This window comes from Saccopteryx leptura, chromosome 1, assembly GCF_036850995.1.
Source record: "Saccopteryx leptura isolate mSacLep1 chromosome 1, mSacLep1_pri_phased_curated, whole genome shotgun sequence".
NCBI lineage: Eukaryota > Metazoa > Chordata > Mammalia > Chiroptera > Emballonuridae > Saccopteryx > Saccopteryx leptura.
Genome location: NC_089503.1, coordinates 211,804,174 through 211,818,000, shown reverse-complemented (window position 1 = coordinate 211,818,000; position 13,827 = coordinate 211,804,174). Strand labels below are relative to the sequence as shown.

The 13,827-nt window shown below is 43.9% G+C and overlaps 1 protein-coding gene across 2 annotated transcripts in view; it reads left to right on the top strand.

Annotated features, from left to right (window-relative positions):
- Positions 1-1,423: 1,423 nt before the first annotated feature.
- Positions 1,424-13,827, top strand: part of TBC1D9 (TBC1 domain family member 9) — a 100,395-nt gene continuing 87,991 nt past the window's right edge. Inside the window, exon 1 of one of the 2 annotated variants that reach the window (XM_066385530.1) lies at positions 1,424-1,553. In XM_066385530.1, coding sequence (XP_066241627.1) covers positions 1,424-1,553 — 130 coding nt within the window. Of the gene's footprint in view, positions 1,554-1,801; positions 1,827-13,827 lie in introns of those variants that run through there. The other variant, XM_066385534.1, reaches the window with a different exon arrangement.

Below are 13,827 nucleotides of genomic sequence, written 5' to 3'. Positions count from 1 at the left end.
TCCACGACAAAGCCGAGCTTGGTAAATTCCCATCACCTGGGAAGAGGAACCCTTTTGTGCTGAGCCATCTACAGGTCTCCTGGGTGTAAAAAGAGCCGAAAGTTCATCAGATACTTAGGTAGATGAGCTGTGATCACCACAAGAGAACCAAAGGATGGGGGAGAAGGCAGAACTGTCTAGGGATAAAGCTGGCCTGGTTTCTGTGTTTCTGATTTCAGTGATAAAAAAAAAAAGATTTAACCCACCTATTAAGTGTGGATGAATCCCAGAATTCTGCCATGCCTTGTTCTCAGAGCCCCCAATGCCTGCCTAATACAGGAACAGCTGTGGTGTGAATTAGTTGGTCTAAGCTTTTGGGCTGCTGCCAGCTTTGCTTTTGCTCATGCCCCCACAGGTCAAGGAAAGAAGTGATGTAATGCACTTAGCTGGGCCACATTAATTACAAAGGAACGGAGAGGGGGAGGGGTCACTGGCGGTGACAAGTTTAGCGCATGACTTGCCCTAGGGATGCAGGAAACAAAAACATCGACAGCCATTGGCTGCGTCCACTTCCGACACGGGTATCTAGCCCCAAGTCTGGAACCCTGAAACACTTATTTCCTGGGAAGAGGGGTGGCGCTAGCCTGCAGAGATACAACCATAAACACACACGGCACATACGGTACACACCACCCCCTCCGGAGGCTGGACGTCCTCCCTGCTGGGATGGGCGTGGGGCCTAGTGCTTGTTGCAGGGTCCCCAGAAGGATCCTCCACAGCCAGCTGCAGCGGCAGATCGCGGCGTGCAGAGCGCACAGAGGACCCGCGCCCGAGGAAACAGGTGCCACCCGGGCTTGCTCCAAGTGAGCCGCGCTGTCGTCATTCATTCGCAGTGTCCGGAGCGTCCTTCCAGGGAGAGCTGCGCTTCGCCTTGTAGCAAGCGGCCCCGACGCGGAGTGTGAGCGCGCTGTGGCCCCCAGGGCTCTGAGCTGCGCGGGACCGAGGCGGCCCGGAGCTCCGGTCGGCGCCGGGGGGACAGCCGCGCCCCAGCCCCGCTTGTGTCGCCCGCAGCCCGGCCCGCCGCCCCACCAGATCCCGGACAGAGCCGCCCGCTCCCTCCTCCCGCTCCTCCCGCCGCGCTGGGCCGCGGCCCGGGCTGCGGGCGGCGGGCCTGGGCGTCTGCGGCCGCGGGCTCGCAGGAGGCGGCGTCGCGCGGGGAGGATGCTGCTCGCGGCGCCCGCGTCCTCGCCGTCCTCCCCGGCCACCCGCTGGAGCTTTGTTGTGACCGGGGTGCCGCGGGCCGCCCTCCGCTGAAGTCGCTCTCCGCCGCGGCCCCCAGCGGGCGGGCGGGCAAGCGTGAGCCCGGGGAGCGCGCCCCGGAGCGCCGCCGTGTGCAGGAGCCACCCGGCCGCCCATTGTGCGTCCTCCCGCGGCGCCTGGGAACATGTGGCTGAACCCCGAGGAGGTGCTGCTGGCCAACGCGCTGTGGATCACCGAGAGGGCCAACCCCTACTTCATCCTGCAGCGGAGGAAGGGCCACGCGGGCGACGGGGGCGGCGGCGGCGGACTGGCGGGTAAGGACCCGAGGCCGGTCCCCGGGGGTGTGTGTGGGGGTGGGGGGACAACACGGGCGCTGCGGCGCCAGACGCAGCTCTGGGCTGCAGGCGCCCGGGACGCCGCCCGGTCCCCGGGGGCTGGGCCACCCGCCCCGCGTTGGTGCTGGGAAAACATCGAGAGACGTGATTTTCAGACCGTGAGAGAGCTGCTTCCCTTCTGACCCTGTTAGGCCAGGGGCCCTTCTGTTCTGGGCGCCCCATAAGTGTGTATGTTGATGGAAATGGAGATGAGTGAGTCTGGGGTGGGGGTGGGGGGTGGTTATCAGCCTTTCTGAACTGAATGTGGTGCTTCCTTCTCACCCTTCCTTAAAAAAAAAAAGCCAAAAAACAATATCGCTTTGTATGAGTAAGAACGGTGGAGGACTGTTCATTTTTACTTCATTCTCTTTACTGGTAATGGCAGGATCAGGTATAAAATGCTCTTTTGTTTGCAGGGAAGCAGTCTGTAAGGAGCTGGTGTGGTCATTTCCTACAGTACTGCCACGGAAGAGAATGAACAAGGAAAAAGGAATTTTTTGTCGCACCAAATTAGACATAGCAAAGCAAGTTATGAGGTGGTAAAAGGAATTAGCAGTATAACTGCATTTTAACTATTTTTACTCAATCACTTCTTCGTGAACCCTCTCGCAAGGTATGATTAGTATTTTAGCTATTCCTAAAAGCATGCCATACATATCACTCAGTATTATAAAATGAGACCTGTACCCCAAGTCCAGCCATATTAGAAAGGTCTTCTTTTATTAACTAACAAGTTTGCTTGGTGATAATAATCTTGTAAATAATCTTGAAGTCCTACCATACTAGAGAAAGTGGAACTTTGCTCTCCCTATTGGTTAGAATGAACAGAACTGGCTACTTTTTACAATGAAATGGTTAGCAGGAGAAACAGGAGAGGTTCAACCAGGAAAGAGACTGCAGAAAAGAGACGACCCTTGACCTCTTTAGATAAGTTATCCTCCAGGAGCTTGCTTGCTAGGTAAATTGGTGCTTTTAGAATGCCCTTAGAAGGAGACATTCCTGATGTCGTTTGTATTTATTTAGCTGTGATTATCATGAATAAATAGTTTTCTCGAGATTAGAATTCAACTGGTACATTGTACACAATATACTGGTTTGAAAGATCTTGGCTAGTGCATCAGATCGCCTGTAAGGAACCTGATTTTTCTGCACTTTTTCTACCATAAAAGAGAAAGGAATCTGTAGAGCTGCGGACCCCGTTCTGGAAATTCTGATGTGTCCTATAATCAGAATTTTCCAGTTCATTTTGTAATTGTCTAACTATATGCATTAATGTGTAACTTGCATGTCAATATTGGAATCAGCCCAGATTGTCCTTTAAGTCGAAAACACCACTGTGGAGTTGATAGTTTATTGTATTAACAGAGAACATGTCCGCCTGCTGCTAACCCTCCCACACCACAGAACTACTGTTTATTTTCTAGAGCCATTTGCAATAGGTTATGAAATATTCCAAGATGCAGAGCATTTGTTTTCTAGTTAACATTTTATTGTATTCCTGACTGTTAGAGCTATAACTGACTGCATCTCATCATTGATGATTTGTTTCAGATGAAGTTACAGCTTTTTAATTGAGAAATCATAGCTTTTACATTTTTGACTAGAATAATTGAAATTATTATCATGAGTAAAAATATTCCTGCCAACAAAGGCTATTTGCAACCCACAGGAAGAAAAATGTTTGCTCTGTTAGATTGGTGCCATGTCAAATGTAAAACATTTTTGAAATCCTCATTACTAGGTAGAGTATATTCTGATTCTAATGTGAATACGTTCGTGCATTCATTAACTCACTAAATCATTTAATAAATATTTGTTGGCGATTCCTGAAGGACCAGTGTCATGAAGCTCACAGTGGAAGAAAACAAATGTTTATCAAAAATAATCATACAAATAAATTGATATAAAATTGCCACTCCGCAGGGTCCCAGCAGAGAACAGAGTCTAGCCAAGTTAAGTGAAGGGAGTTTAGTGGGAGAACAGCTTAGAAATATAGAGGCAAGGTGACCAGAGCCAGTGAAAGGCACATCAGTGGGGCTCCGTCACACCCTAGGTGGCAGGAACGATGGTGCTGGAGGCAGTGTGAGCTGGATGGAGCTAGGCTCAGGCCCCAAGAGAAGCAGCCACCCCTGGAAATGCAGACCACAGCCAAAGGGGAATGGGGAGGACACGCCGGATTTCCTTCTTTTCTCCCAGCCTCCAGCTTCTAAACTGCCTCTCATCACTGGAGCCCAACAGGCCGTCTGTGCAGGGTGGCCTGGTGATCTAATCCCTAGGGGTCAGCCTCCAAGGAGGGACCTGAGAGGTGGGACCTAACTGAGAACGATCAGCACTAAATCAGAAGGAGAGGATCATGATGTTGGCCACCCCGGTCAGGGGTGAGGGTCTGAGTGCAGGCAAGGAACCATTCCCTGAAGAAGTGACAGTTGAGTTGACACCTGAAGAATGAAGAGATCAACCCATGAGGAGTGGAGGAAGGAGCAAGTGCTGGGTACCAGTTATTGGAGAGTTTCTGGAAGGTCTCAGGACTTTTCTGTAATGTGCATCACTTAGAGCAGTACCCCATGGTCTATTCATCAAGTGGAGGACAGATGAGTGAGAAACCTGCTCAGGGTGAGTGGGCTAGGAGGCTCAATGGTCCATGGTGCTCAGTAACATTAGTGCAAAGGCTGTGAAAAATAATGGGCCACAGTGAGCCCATTTGCCCTTTTTTAAAGATTAAGTAATTCTGTTCCCGAGTCCAGGCAATATACATCGGTATTGACACAATGATGTCTTTTATGTAGATTCATTTGATTTATTACTTAAACCTCTTTAACTGAGGTTTCATAATCATACAGAAAAGTTCACAAAATAAAGATGCAAAGTATAATGATTTATCACAGTGATACCTTCAAACCAATACCAGAATAACCAAGAGAGCATTTCCAATGCCCTAAATGTCCACCTGTGACCCCCTCCCAAACACTCCTCACCCTCTCCCAAAGGTGGGGAAAAAAAACTATCCTGATTTTTTTTTTTTAGTAAACATTTCCTTGACTTTATGAATTTTCAAAGAACAAATCCCTAAACAGACCATATTTTGGTTTTGCCTTTGTGTTTTGAGTAAAAATGGATGGAATCATAGAATATGTATTCATGTATCTGAATTCTTTGCTTAGCATTATATTTGTGATATTTATGCATGTTGTTGCTTGTAGCTGTAATTTGTTTATTTTCCTGTAATGTACAGAAAACTATTTTACGAGTGTACGCTGGCCACTTATCCATACTTATCCACTGTATTGTTGGTGGACCTTTGGATGATCTGAATGGGGAGCACATCTGAATGGATGGGGTGGTTATGATCATTGTACTCTTTGTTGACTGTGGACGTGCGTTTCTATTTGTCTCTACCCAGGAAAGGAATGCCAGCTTACGGGTTATGTATATCATTCACTTCAGGGATAAAACCAAACTGCTTTCCAAAGTACTTGTACCAATATACTCCCACCAGCAAGCAGCATATGGGAATTTCCCTTGCTCTCTGTCCTTGCCAACATTGTCAGTCGTTGTCATTTAGCCATTCTGGGGACTTTGGAGTTAATTTGCTTTATCCTGACTGATGAGGTTGGGCCCTTTTTCGTGTGTGCTGGCAATCTGACATATTTTGTGACATGGTTGTTCAAGTCTCTTGCCTACTCTTTAATTGGGTTGATTATCTTTTTCTTACTGATTTATAGGTATTTTAACATACTCTGGATATGATTGCATTGCTGATTATATACATATGTGACAAAATACTCATTCTGTTCTTGGGCTGTGCACTCTCTTTAGGATGAACAGGGGTTCTTACTTTTAGTGTCTAAATCCTTTATTGATTCTCTTTCCAACATGGTTAGTGTTTTATTGTGTCCTGTTCAATAAGTCGTTTCCTACTCTGAAGTGATAAAGGTATTCTTCTATATTATCTTCTAGAAACTTTTCAGCTTTAACACCCATTATATTTACAATGCAGTGGGAATTAATTTTTGCATATTGTGTAAGTAGGCATCAAGTTTTATTAAAAAACAAAACAAAACAAACTTTCATGGGCAGCCAGTTGCCTCAGCAAGATTTATTTGGCAAATCTATTATGTTCCCACTGATTTATGGGGCTATCTTGGTCTTAAATCAAGTGCCCAAATGTGTGTTGGATTTGTTTGGGATCGCTAGTCTATGCCTTGTGTCTATTAGAATATGTTTTTTGTACCAATACCACACAGTGCTTTTTTAAAAAAAATTTTTATAAAGATTTTATTTATTCATTATAGAGAGGGGAGAGAGAGAGAGAGAGAAGGGAGAGGAGCAGAAAGCATCAACTCCCATATGTGCCCTGACCAGGCAAGCCCAGGGTTTTGAACCGGCAACCTCAGCGTTTCCAGGTCGATGCTTTATCCACTGCGCCACCACAGGTCAGGCCACACAGTGCTTTTATAATAAGTTCACATTCATTAGATCAAGCCTCTTATCTTGCTCTTTGTCCTCTATGAGTTTCTTGGCATTCTTTGTTTTTCATATTTACACAACATGTTCAGATCTGCTGATTAAGTTCCACCAAAACAAAGCAAGAGCAGCAACAAAGACTTTTGAACTCCTGGAGTTTTGATTGAGATTAAACTCTTTAATAAATTTGGGCAAAATTGATATTATAATATTGAGACTGTTGGTCCATGAACATGGTATGTTCCTCTATTTATTTAGATCTAAATTTTCTCTCAGTGATGTTTCATAGTTTTCTGTGTAGAGAAACATTACACATCTTTTATTAGATTTATTCCTAGATATTTTGTATTTTTTAGGTTTTGCTCTTTTTATATTGACCTGTGTTCAGAACAGAGCTAACTAATCAAATGATATCCAGTAATTTATCTGTAGATTCTTTGATATTTTCTACATATACAATCATATTATCTTGAGCACATTGACAATTTATTTTTTTAATTTTTATTTTTATTTTTCTGAAGTTGGTAATGGGGAGGCAGTCAGACAGACTCCCGCATGTGCCCAACTCGGATCCACTCGGCATGCCCACCAGGGGGCGATGCTCTGCCCATCTGGGGCATTGCTCTATTGCAACCAGGGCCATTCTAGTGCCTGAAGCAGAGGCCATGGATCCATCCTCAGTGCCGGGGCCAACTTTGCTCCAATGGAGCCTTGGCTGCAGGAGGGGAAGAGAGAGACAGAGAGGAAGGAGAGGGTAAGGGGTGGAGAAGCAGATGGGTGCTTCTCCTGTGTGCCCTGGCCAGGAATCAAACCCGGGACTCCTGCATGCCAGGCTAACACTCTACCACAGAGCCAACCGTCCAGGGCTACACATTGACAATTTATTTCTTCTCTTATAATCTTCATGCTTTAGAAGATTTTCTTTGCCTGTTTGCACAGGCACCTTTGCAGTGTTGATTAGATGTGTTGATTTTACATATCCTTGTCCCTTTCTAGGCCTCATAAGAAACACTTTCAAGGCCCTGGCTAGTTGGCTCAGCTGTAGAGTGTCGGCCTGGTGTGCTGGGGACCCGGGTTCAATTCCCGGCCAGGGCACATTCATTTGCTTCTCCACCCCCGCCCCCTCCTTCCTTTCTGTCTCTCTCTTCCCCTCCCGCAGCCAAGGCTCCATTGGAGCAAAGATGGCCCGGGAGCTGGGGATGGCTCCTTGGCCTCTGCCCCAGGTGCTAGAGTGACTCTGGTTGCGGCAGAGCGACGCCCCAAAGGGGCAGAGCATCGCCCCCTGGTGGGCAGAGCTTCGCCCCTGGTGGGCGTGCCGGGTGGATCCCGGTCAGGTGTATGCGGGAGTCTGTCTGACTGTCTCTCCCTGTTTCCAGCTTCAGAAAAATACAAAAAAAAAAAAAAAAAAAAAGAAACACTTTCAATATTTGTTCATTGACTATGGTGATTTTTTAGATATTTTTTTTTCATTTAGAGGGAGTTTATATTTCTAGTGTGCCAAATGTTTTTAATTATATGTGGATGCTAAATTTTTTCAAATGCTTTTTATGTCTATTGATGAAATTGTATGATATATTTTTCTTTTGTTCTGTTAGTATGGTGACTTCTTAATTAACAGATTTTTCAAATGTTTAAACCAAATTTGCATACCTAAAATAATCAATTTGGTTGTGCTATATATTTTTGTTTTCAGTGCTTACTAATATTTTATTTAAGATTTTTACATTCTGATAAATGAATAGAATTGGCTTGTACTTTTTCATAGTCACCCATCCCAATTTGTCTCAAGACTTGACCTTACTCTACAAAGAAGTAAGAATAAATGCATATCATTATGGAGGATTTGAGGTGGCTTTTGACACCTTCTGGGTGTTCATAAACCGGTCTCAAGAAAGTAGGAAAGAGAAAAATTACTGCGAGCCTTCTGTAAGAAGTCAAAGGGACGAGGCTGGCTTCCTGTTCTAGGGACAGTGTGTGTACTTTCTGCTTTGCTGTCGTCATGCACGGAGAGGACTCACTTTATGAAGAGATCAGGTTCTGATTGTGGGATGGTTTCTGGGTCTGGCCACAAGAGCCTGTTTTGAAGTTGTATATAAATCAGGTATTTGTCCTTTGAGACTAGGCAGTTTGCCATGCTAACAGCTGCAGTAGGTACTACCTTGAGATGAGATCTGGGTCCTTGTGCATGCTTCATGGCCACTGGAGGGCAGATAATGCCACAGGCAAATTGGAAAGCCACCAAGTCTGCTCTTCACACAGCTCTGTGTTCTCCGCCTCTCACAGGGCTCTCTGGTTTTTTTTTCGTCCTTCCCTTAGCAAGCAGACAACTGGATTCTAACCCCAGGCCAACTGTGATGTGATGTGGGAAGTCTCTTCCTTTTTCCTTTTTGAGCTTGAGATATATATGTATATATATATATATATATATATATATATATATATATATATATATACACACACACACACACACACACATACACACACACACATACACACACACGTGTGTGTATAAGATGATTTAATAGCCTCTTAGCAATCATTGTGGGGATTCTGGGAGATGTTATGGAAAACACAAGAAACATAAAGAGCCATTCATAGATGACATAACATCATTTTCTTCCCCTTGCAAATGATCTCATGCAGGTATTCGGAGGCAGTTGCTCTAACCAATTCACACCAGCATGTAAGCAATTCAAGACTTCTGCAGTTTACAGAGACATACATTTTTCAAAGGGCGCTATTAAAACAAACAGTATGTATCTGATATTTAGGTAGCTTAAAAAGTTAAGTCAAATATTCAGGCTATTTTGAAGAAGGTGATTTTTGATCTGTAGCTTTAAACTGTTTCTCCATACCTGTTTTCTTTCTTCCCTCCCCCCTCTGTCCTTCCTGGATATGCACATTTTGAAAGCGGCTGCCAGTAAACACAGTGCAGATGCTCTTCGACTTACCGTGGGGTTACATGCTGATAAACCCATCATAAGTTGAAAATATCCTAGGTTGAAAATGCATTTAATGCACTTAATCTACTGAAAATAGTAGTTCAGCTTACATTAAATGTGCTCAGAGCACTTAACCTTAGCCTGAAGATGGGCAAAATCATCTAAGACAAAGCCTATTTTATAATAAAGTGTTGAATATCTCATGTAATATATTATGCATATCAGTTTCTCAGCATTGTCAAGTCAAAAACTCAGTCGGACAATTGTGAGTCAGGCAGGCACCCTCTGCACTCCTCCCCTCCCTCCCTTCCTCTTGTCTCTCTCCTCTCCCCTTTCTCTCTTCCTCTCTGTCTCTCCTTGCACAGATGACTCTGACAGTGGCACATGGCTCTACCAGAGAGGACTGGGGTAGAAGACAGGGAGGGGCCACCGTCTCTTTCTATATACAGACACAGATACAGACTTACGTAGAAGTAGAGATAGGTAGTTATAGATAGATGGTTAGTCAATTGGGAATTTGTAATTTAGAAACATCGGCTTTGGTACAGTTGTGCCCCCTTAATTTCAGTTTTGCTTTCTGTGGGTTTAGTTACTCATGGTCAAGTGCAGTCAAAAATATTAAATGGAAGGTTCCATAAATAAACAATTCATAAGTGTTAAATCATGCATCATGAAACCTCAAGTCATCCCACTTTATCCTGCTGGGGATGTGAATCATCATCCCTTTGTCCATCATGTCCACGCTGCCTGTGTTACCTGTCTGAAAGTAACGTATCAGCTGTCTGGTATCACAGTGCCTGTGTTCAGGTCACCTTCTTTTTACTTAATGGCCCCAGAGACATACACGTATCTTTTACCACAGTATATTTTATAGTTGTTCTATTTTATTATTAGCTATTGTTGTTAATTTTTTACTGTGCCTGTGTAAATATCACTTTATCATAGGTATGGATGTGTAGGAAAACCCAGAGTATACTTCCCCTGGTTTTAGGCATCCGCTGGGAGTCTTGAACTATCCCCCATGGAGAAGGGGGGGGGGGCGCTGTAGTTAAACCAGAGAGCCGGGAAGCACTTATTAACTCACTTTCCCCATTTCTTTTTTTTTTTCTTCTTCTTTCTCCTATCAGGTGTGTGTTCTAGAAAGCTCAGAGGATAGGTCCATCATTTATTAAGGTGCTTTGAAGTTGTCACCTGGCTTTGGTTTGCTTCAAATGGCATCTTGCAGTTTGGATTTCCATGTTCTCTCAGGGAGCTAGGTGTCCTGTCAGTGGGCTCCATGAAGGTTCTCCATGTGATATTCCGTGAAGAGCTGGGTTAGAATTTTCATTTGGATGAATCAGCCCTTCTCTGTTCGGGTCCAGGTTGCACAAAGCTGGGTGAATAGCTATCCAGCTCATGAGGTGAGGTTTGAGAGATGCACCCCAAACCTTTGCTCAGGTATTCTAAGACTTGCTGGGCAAGTGTTTGCTGGAGGGAAGTCAAGGTCAAGTAGGATAGTGGGGACTTGAGCTCTGTTTACACTCTAAACAAAAAGAGTGAGCCCTGTCAATCCATTTACTTTGTTTTAGATTATGTGTGATACTTCTTAATAAGGAAAACCATTTACATGTCAGTCATACAAATCAATTTTTAAAATCTGTGAAGTCTCAGAACCAAGGTAGTCTCTTAAAGAAATAAGCAAGACAATAAGTTAACATTTAGACTCTTTAATTAAAGCATGAAAAAATCATTAATTCATTTGCTTTCTTTCACTTCATTGGTATTTTATAACATTTACATTATCTATTACTATAATGAATAATGTAAAATACATTGTCTCTAAAAGCATCTTCAGCCTGACCAGTGGTGGCTCATTGCATAGAGTGTTGACCTGGGATGCTGAGGTCCCAGGTTTGAAACCTGAGGTTGCCAGCTTGAGCGTGGGCTCATCTGGCTTGAGTGTAGGCTCACCAGTCTAAGCATGGAGTCACTGGCTTGAGCCCAAAGGGCACTGGCTTGAGCCCAAGGTCACTGGCTCAGCTGGAGCACCCCTCCCCGTCAAGGCACTTATGAGAAGCAATCAAGGAACAACTAAAGTGCTATAGCTACAAGTTTATGCTTCTCATCTCTTTGTCTCAGTCTGTCTGTCTCTTGCAAAATAAATAAATAAATATAAAAGCATCTTCATAATAAATTTTCAAATCTGTGGGGTCTAAAGCTAAATTTGAAAAAGTCATTGTTATTTTGATCATATTGTTTTATTAATGCTTGATTATATTTTTTATTAATTTTATAATTAGCATAGACAGTATATACAGGCAAAGGGGCTAACATTTGAAATCCTTCTGTGAGTCAGATATTGTGCTGAGACTTTTCATACATCAGTGATTTGATTTGGGTTAACAATTCCGTAGGTTAGACATTACTCCCTCTGTTATGGATGAGGAGGCTGAGTGCTTGGAGAAGTTGAGTCTAACTTGAAGACACCATTATGGTAATGGGCAGAGCTTGGATTTGTACTTAGTTTTGACTGAATATAGAAAGAGAAGGATAAAAGCAAGATAAAAAGAAGAGAGGAAGATGAAATTGGAATGCACCCTTTGGGAAGCTAAAGGAAACTGAGGCAGAGTGAACCCCAGTCTTGAAATGCAGTCTTGAGTGTGGGAATGAAGGGAACCAGTGGAGCAAGGCTCTACCTTCTGCATGTTGCGATGTTATTGCTCTGATGTCATTGCCATGATGCCGTTGTCCAGTGCTTCATGGGTTACAGATACATGACGCTCTCTGCCAGGGGGAAGTCTGAAAACTAACTAGATTTTCCTAAAAAAGGTTTTCAAACATTCCCCATTTCTAATTTAGCTGATGTTGGGACCAAATTTTGGAGCCACTCCAAGTTGTGCAATAAAGAGGCACCGAACCTTTGGGTTTAGGACCAGACAAGGGAAAGGCTTGTTTGTATGGGCTTTCACAGAGCGAACAAATACTCTGTTTATTGTGAGGGAGGACAGTCTCAAAATATTTATGGTGACCAAAGGAGGAAAATATTAATTTGACATATAACATTGATTTTTATTAATGTGATTTGTGTCAGATGTCATAAAGATTTTCTCTAACATCTGCTTCTTTTCTCTTTGAAGATATAAAAATATTATTGTGCTTTGTATAGGATCATTACAATAGTTTGGCTTCCCCAAACTTATATTTTCTTTTAGAGACATTTAACAGGTGAGAATTTCAGGAGGTCCTTGAATGCCGTGAATCACATACAAGATTTGTGAAATTAATTAGGAATGCGTGCGTGTTTTTTTTGGAACTGAGACCCCGCCGATTTTATCAGCTCCTTAAAGTAGGTTGTGGATCAAACAGACGGAGAACCTAGAGTCTTACCATCTCAGTGCTAAATTTTCCGACAAAGTGGTTTTCAGGAATTTCTGGTTGCTTGCAACGGGATTACTGTAACTTTTAAGAAGTCTTTTACCAATTCCAAGTAATTCTGTCATCCTTCCAAATTGTTACAAATGTTGAGCTTGCTATATAGTGTTTAAAGCATAGGAATATATCACTGTCTTTGAATAAAATGATAAAAATGTTATTGCTTCTTTCTAACTTTTATCCTGGTACCTAAATGTAGGGCCCTCTGACTATAGTTCTCACTAGGGATGTGAGTGTATGTGTCTGTCTGTTTGGGAGAGGGCCACCGGGGAGAGACCAGAGGGCGTGGAGGGAGCCCGTGGGGCTGTAGTTTCTGTCTCACACCTGATGTTGCCCTGACTGCTCCCTTCCTGACAGATGCCCTTCTCAGGGTCCCCCCACCCCTGTAATGCAGAGCACCCAGCTCTGATAGGTCATGCCTTCGGCTCCCCCTTGTCAGTTCTCCTTCCCTATAGGCCAATGGGGCGACTGTTGGGGGTCTGAACAGAACAGTGAGTTGGCATTTCCCTGTTGCACTCTAACTCCAGCTACCAGCCTCATCAGTGTGCAGCTCTGATTGGCCGGCCTGACCAATCGATGCAGACCATGCGCTCTGCTTCCCCTAACAGCTCTCGGGATGCTAACCTCAGGATGAAAACGACAAAGCTCACTTTCTTCCTTCTCTGTGTTTCACAGCTGGGCCACCTCTGGTCTCTCTAATGTGGCCCTGCCTGAGTGGAAGCTGTGGTCTTTAGGAACAGGGTGACATATGCTCTCTGACTTGAACCATTTATCTGCCATCACCTGTTTGTTTATTTTACCTGCTGTCGCCTTCCCCCTCACTTATTTCCCATGAAAACTAGCTTCCTGCTCTTCTGACAACCCCTGTCTCCATGGCAAATTCCATGGAGTCTTCATAAAAAGCATCATGTATTTTTATTTTTATAAAGATTCATACATTCATGGGCTGGCTTTGTCAGAACCCTGCTCATCTTGGCTGTATGATTCCAGTTTCAGGGTGTGTTTGACCCAGCAAGCACTCTGTGACTTTTTCACAACTTAAACAGCTTAAGTGGTACTCTTGGTAGAAATATCTATACTGAGTTGGGATCTTCCCCAAATAAGACTTTGTGCCAGTGTAAACATTGGCAAGCAGAGAACACCTCTGACACCTTTGTTTGTTGTGGTCATTCCGGTTTGTCATGGGGACCGTGTACAATTGGCTCTTGTAGCTGTACTACTGCACATTAGTATGTGTGCTTTTAAAGGCCACTTACAGATTTCTGTTGTGTTCTATTTCTGTTGTGCTTATAACCCGCTTGATTAAGGTTTAAATAAGCATAGGGATTTAATAGTCTGAATGCTTACTTTCTTTGCTGTTACTCACCAGCTAGATCTTTGTCTTGGAGGATCCATAA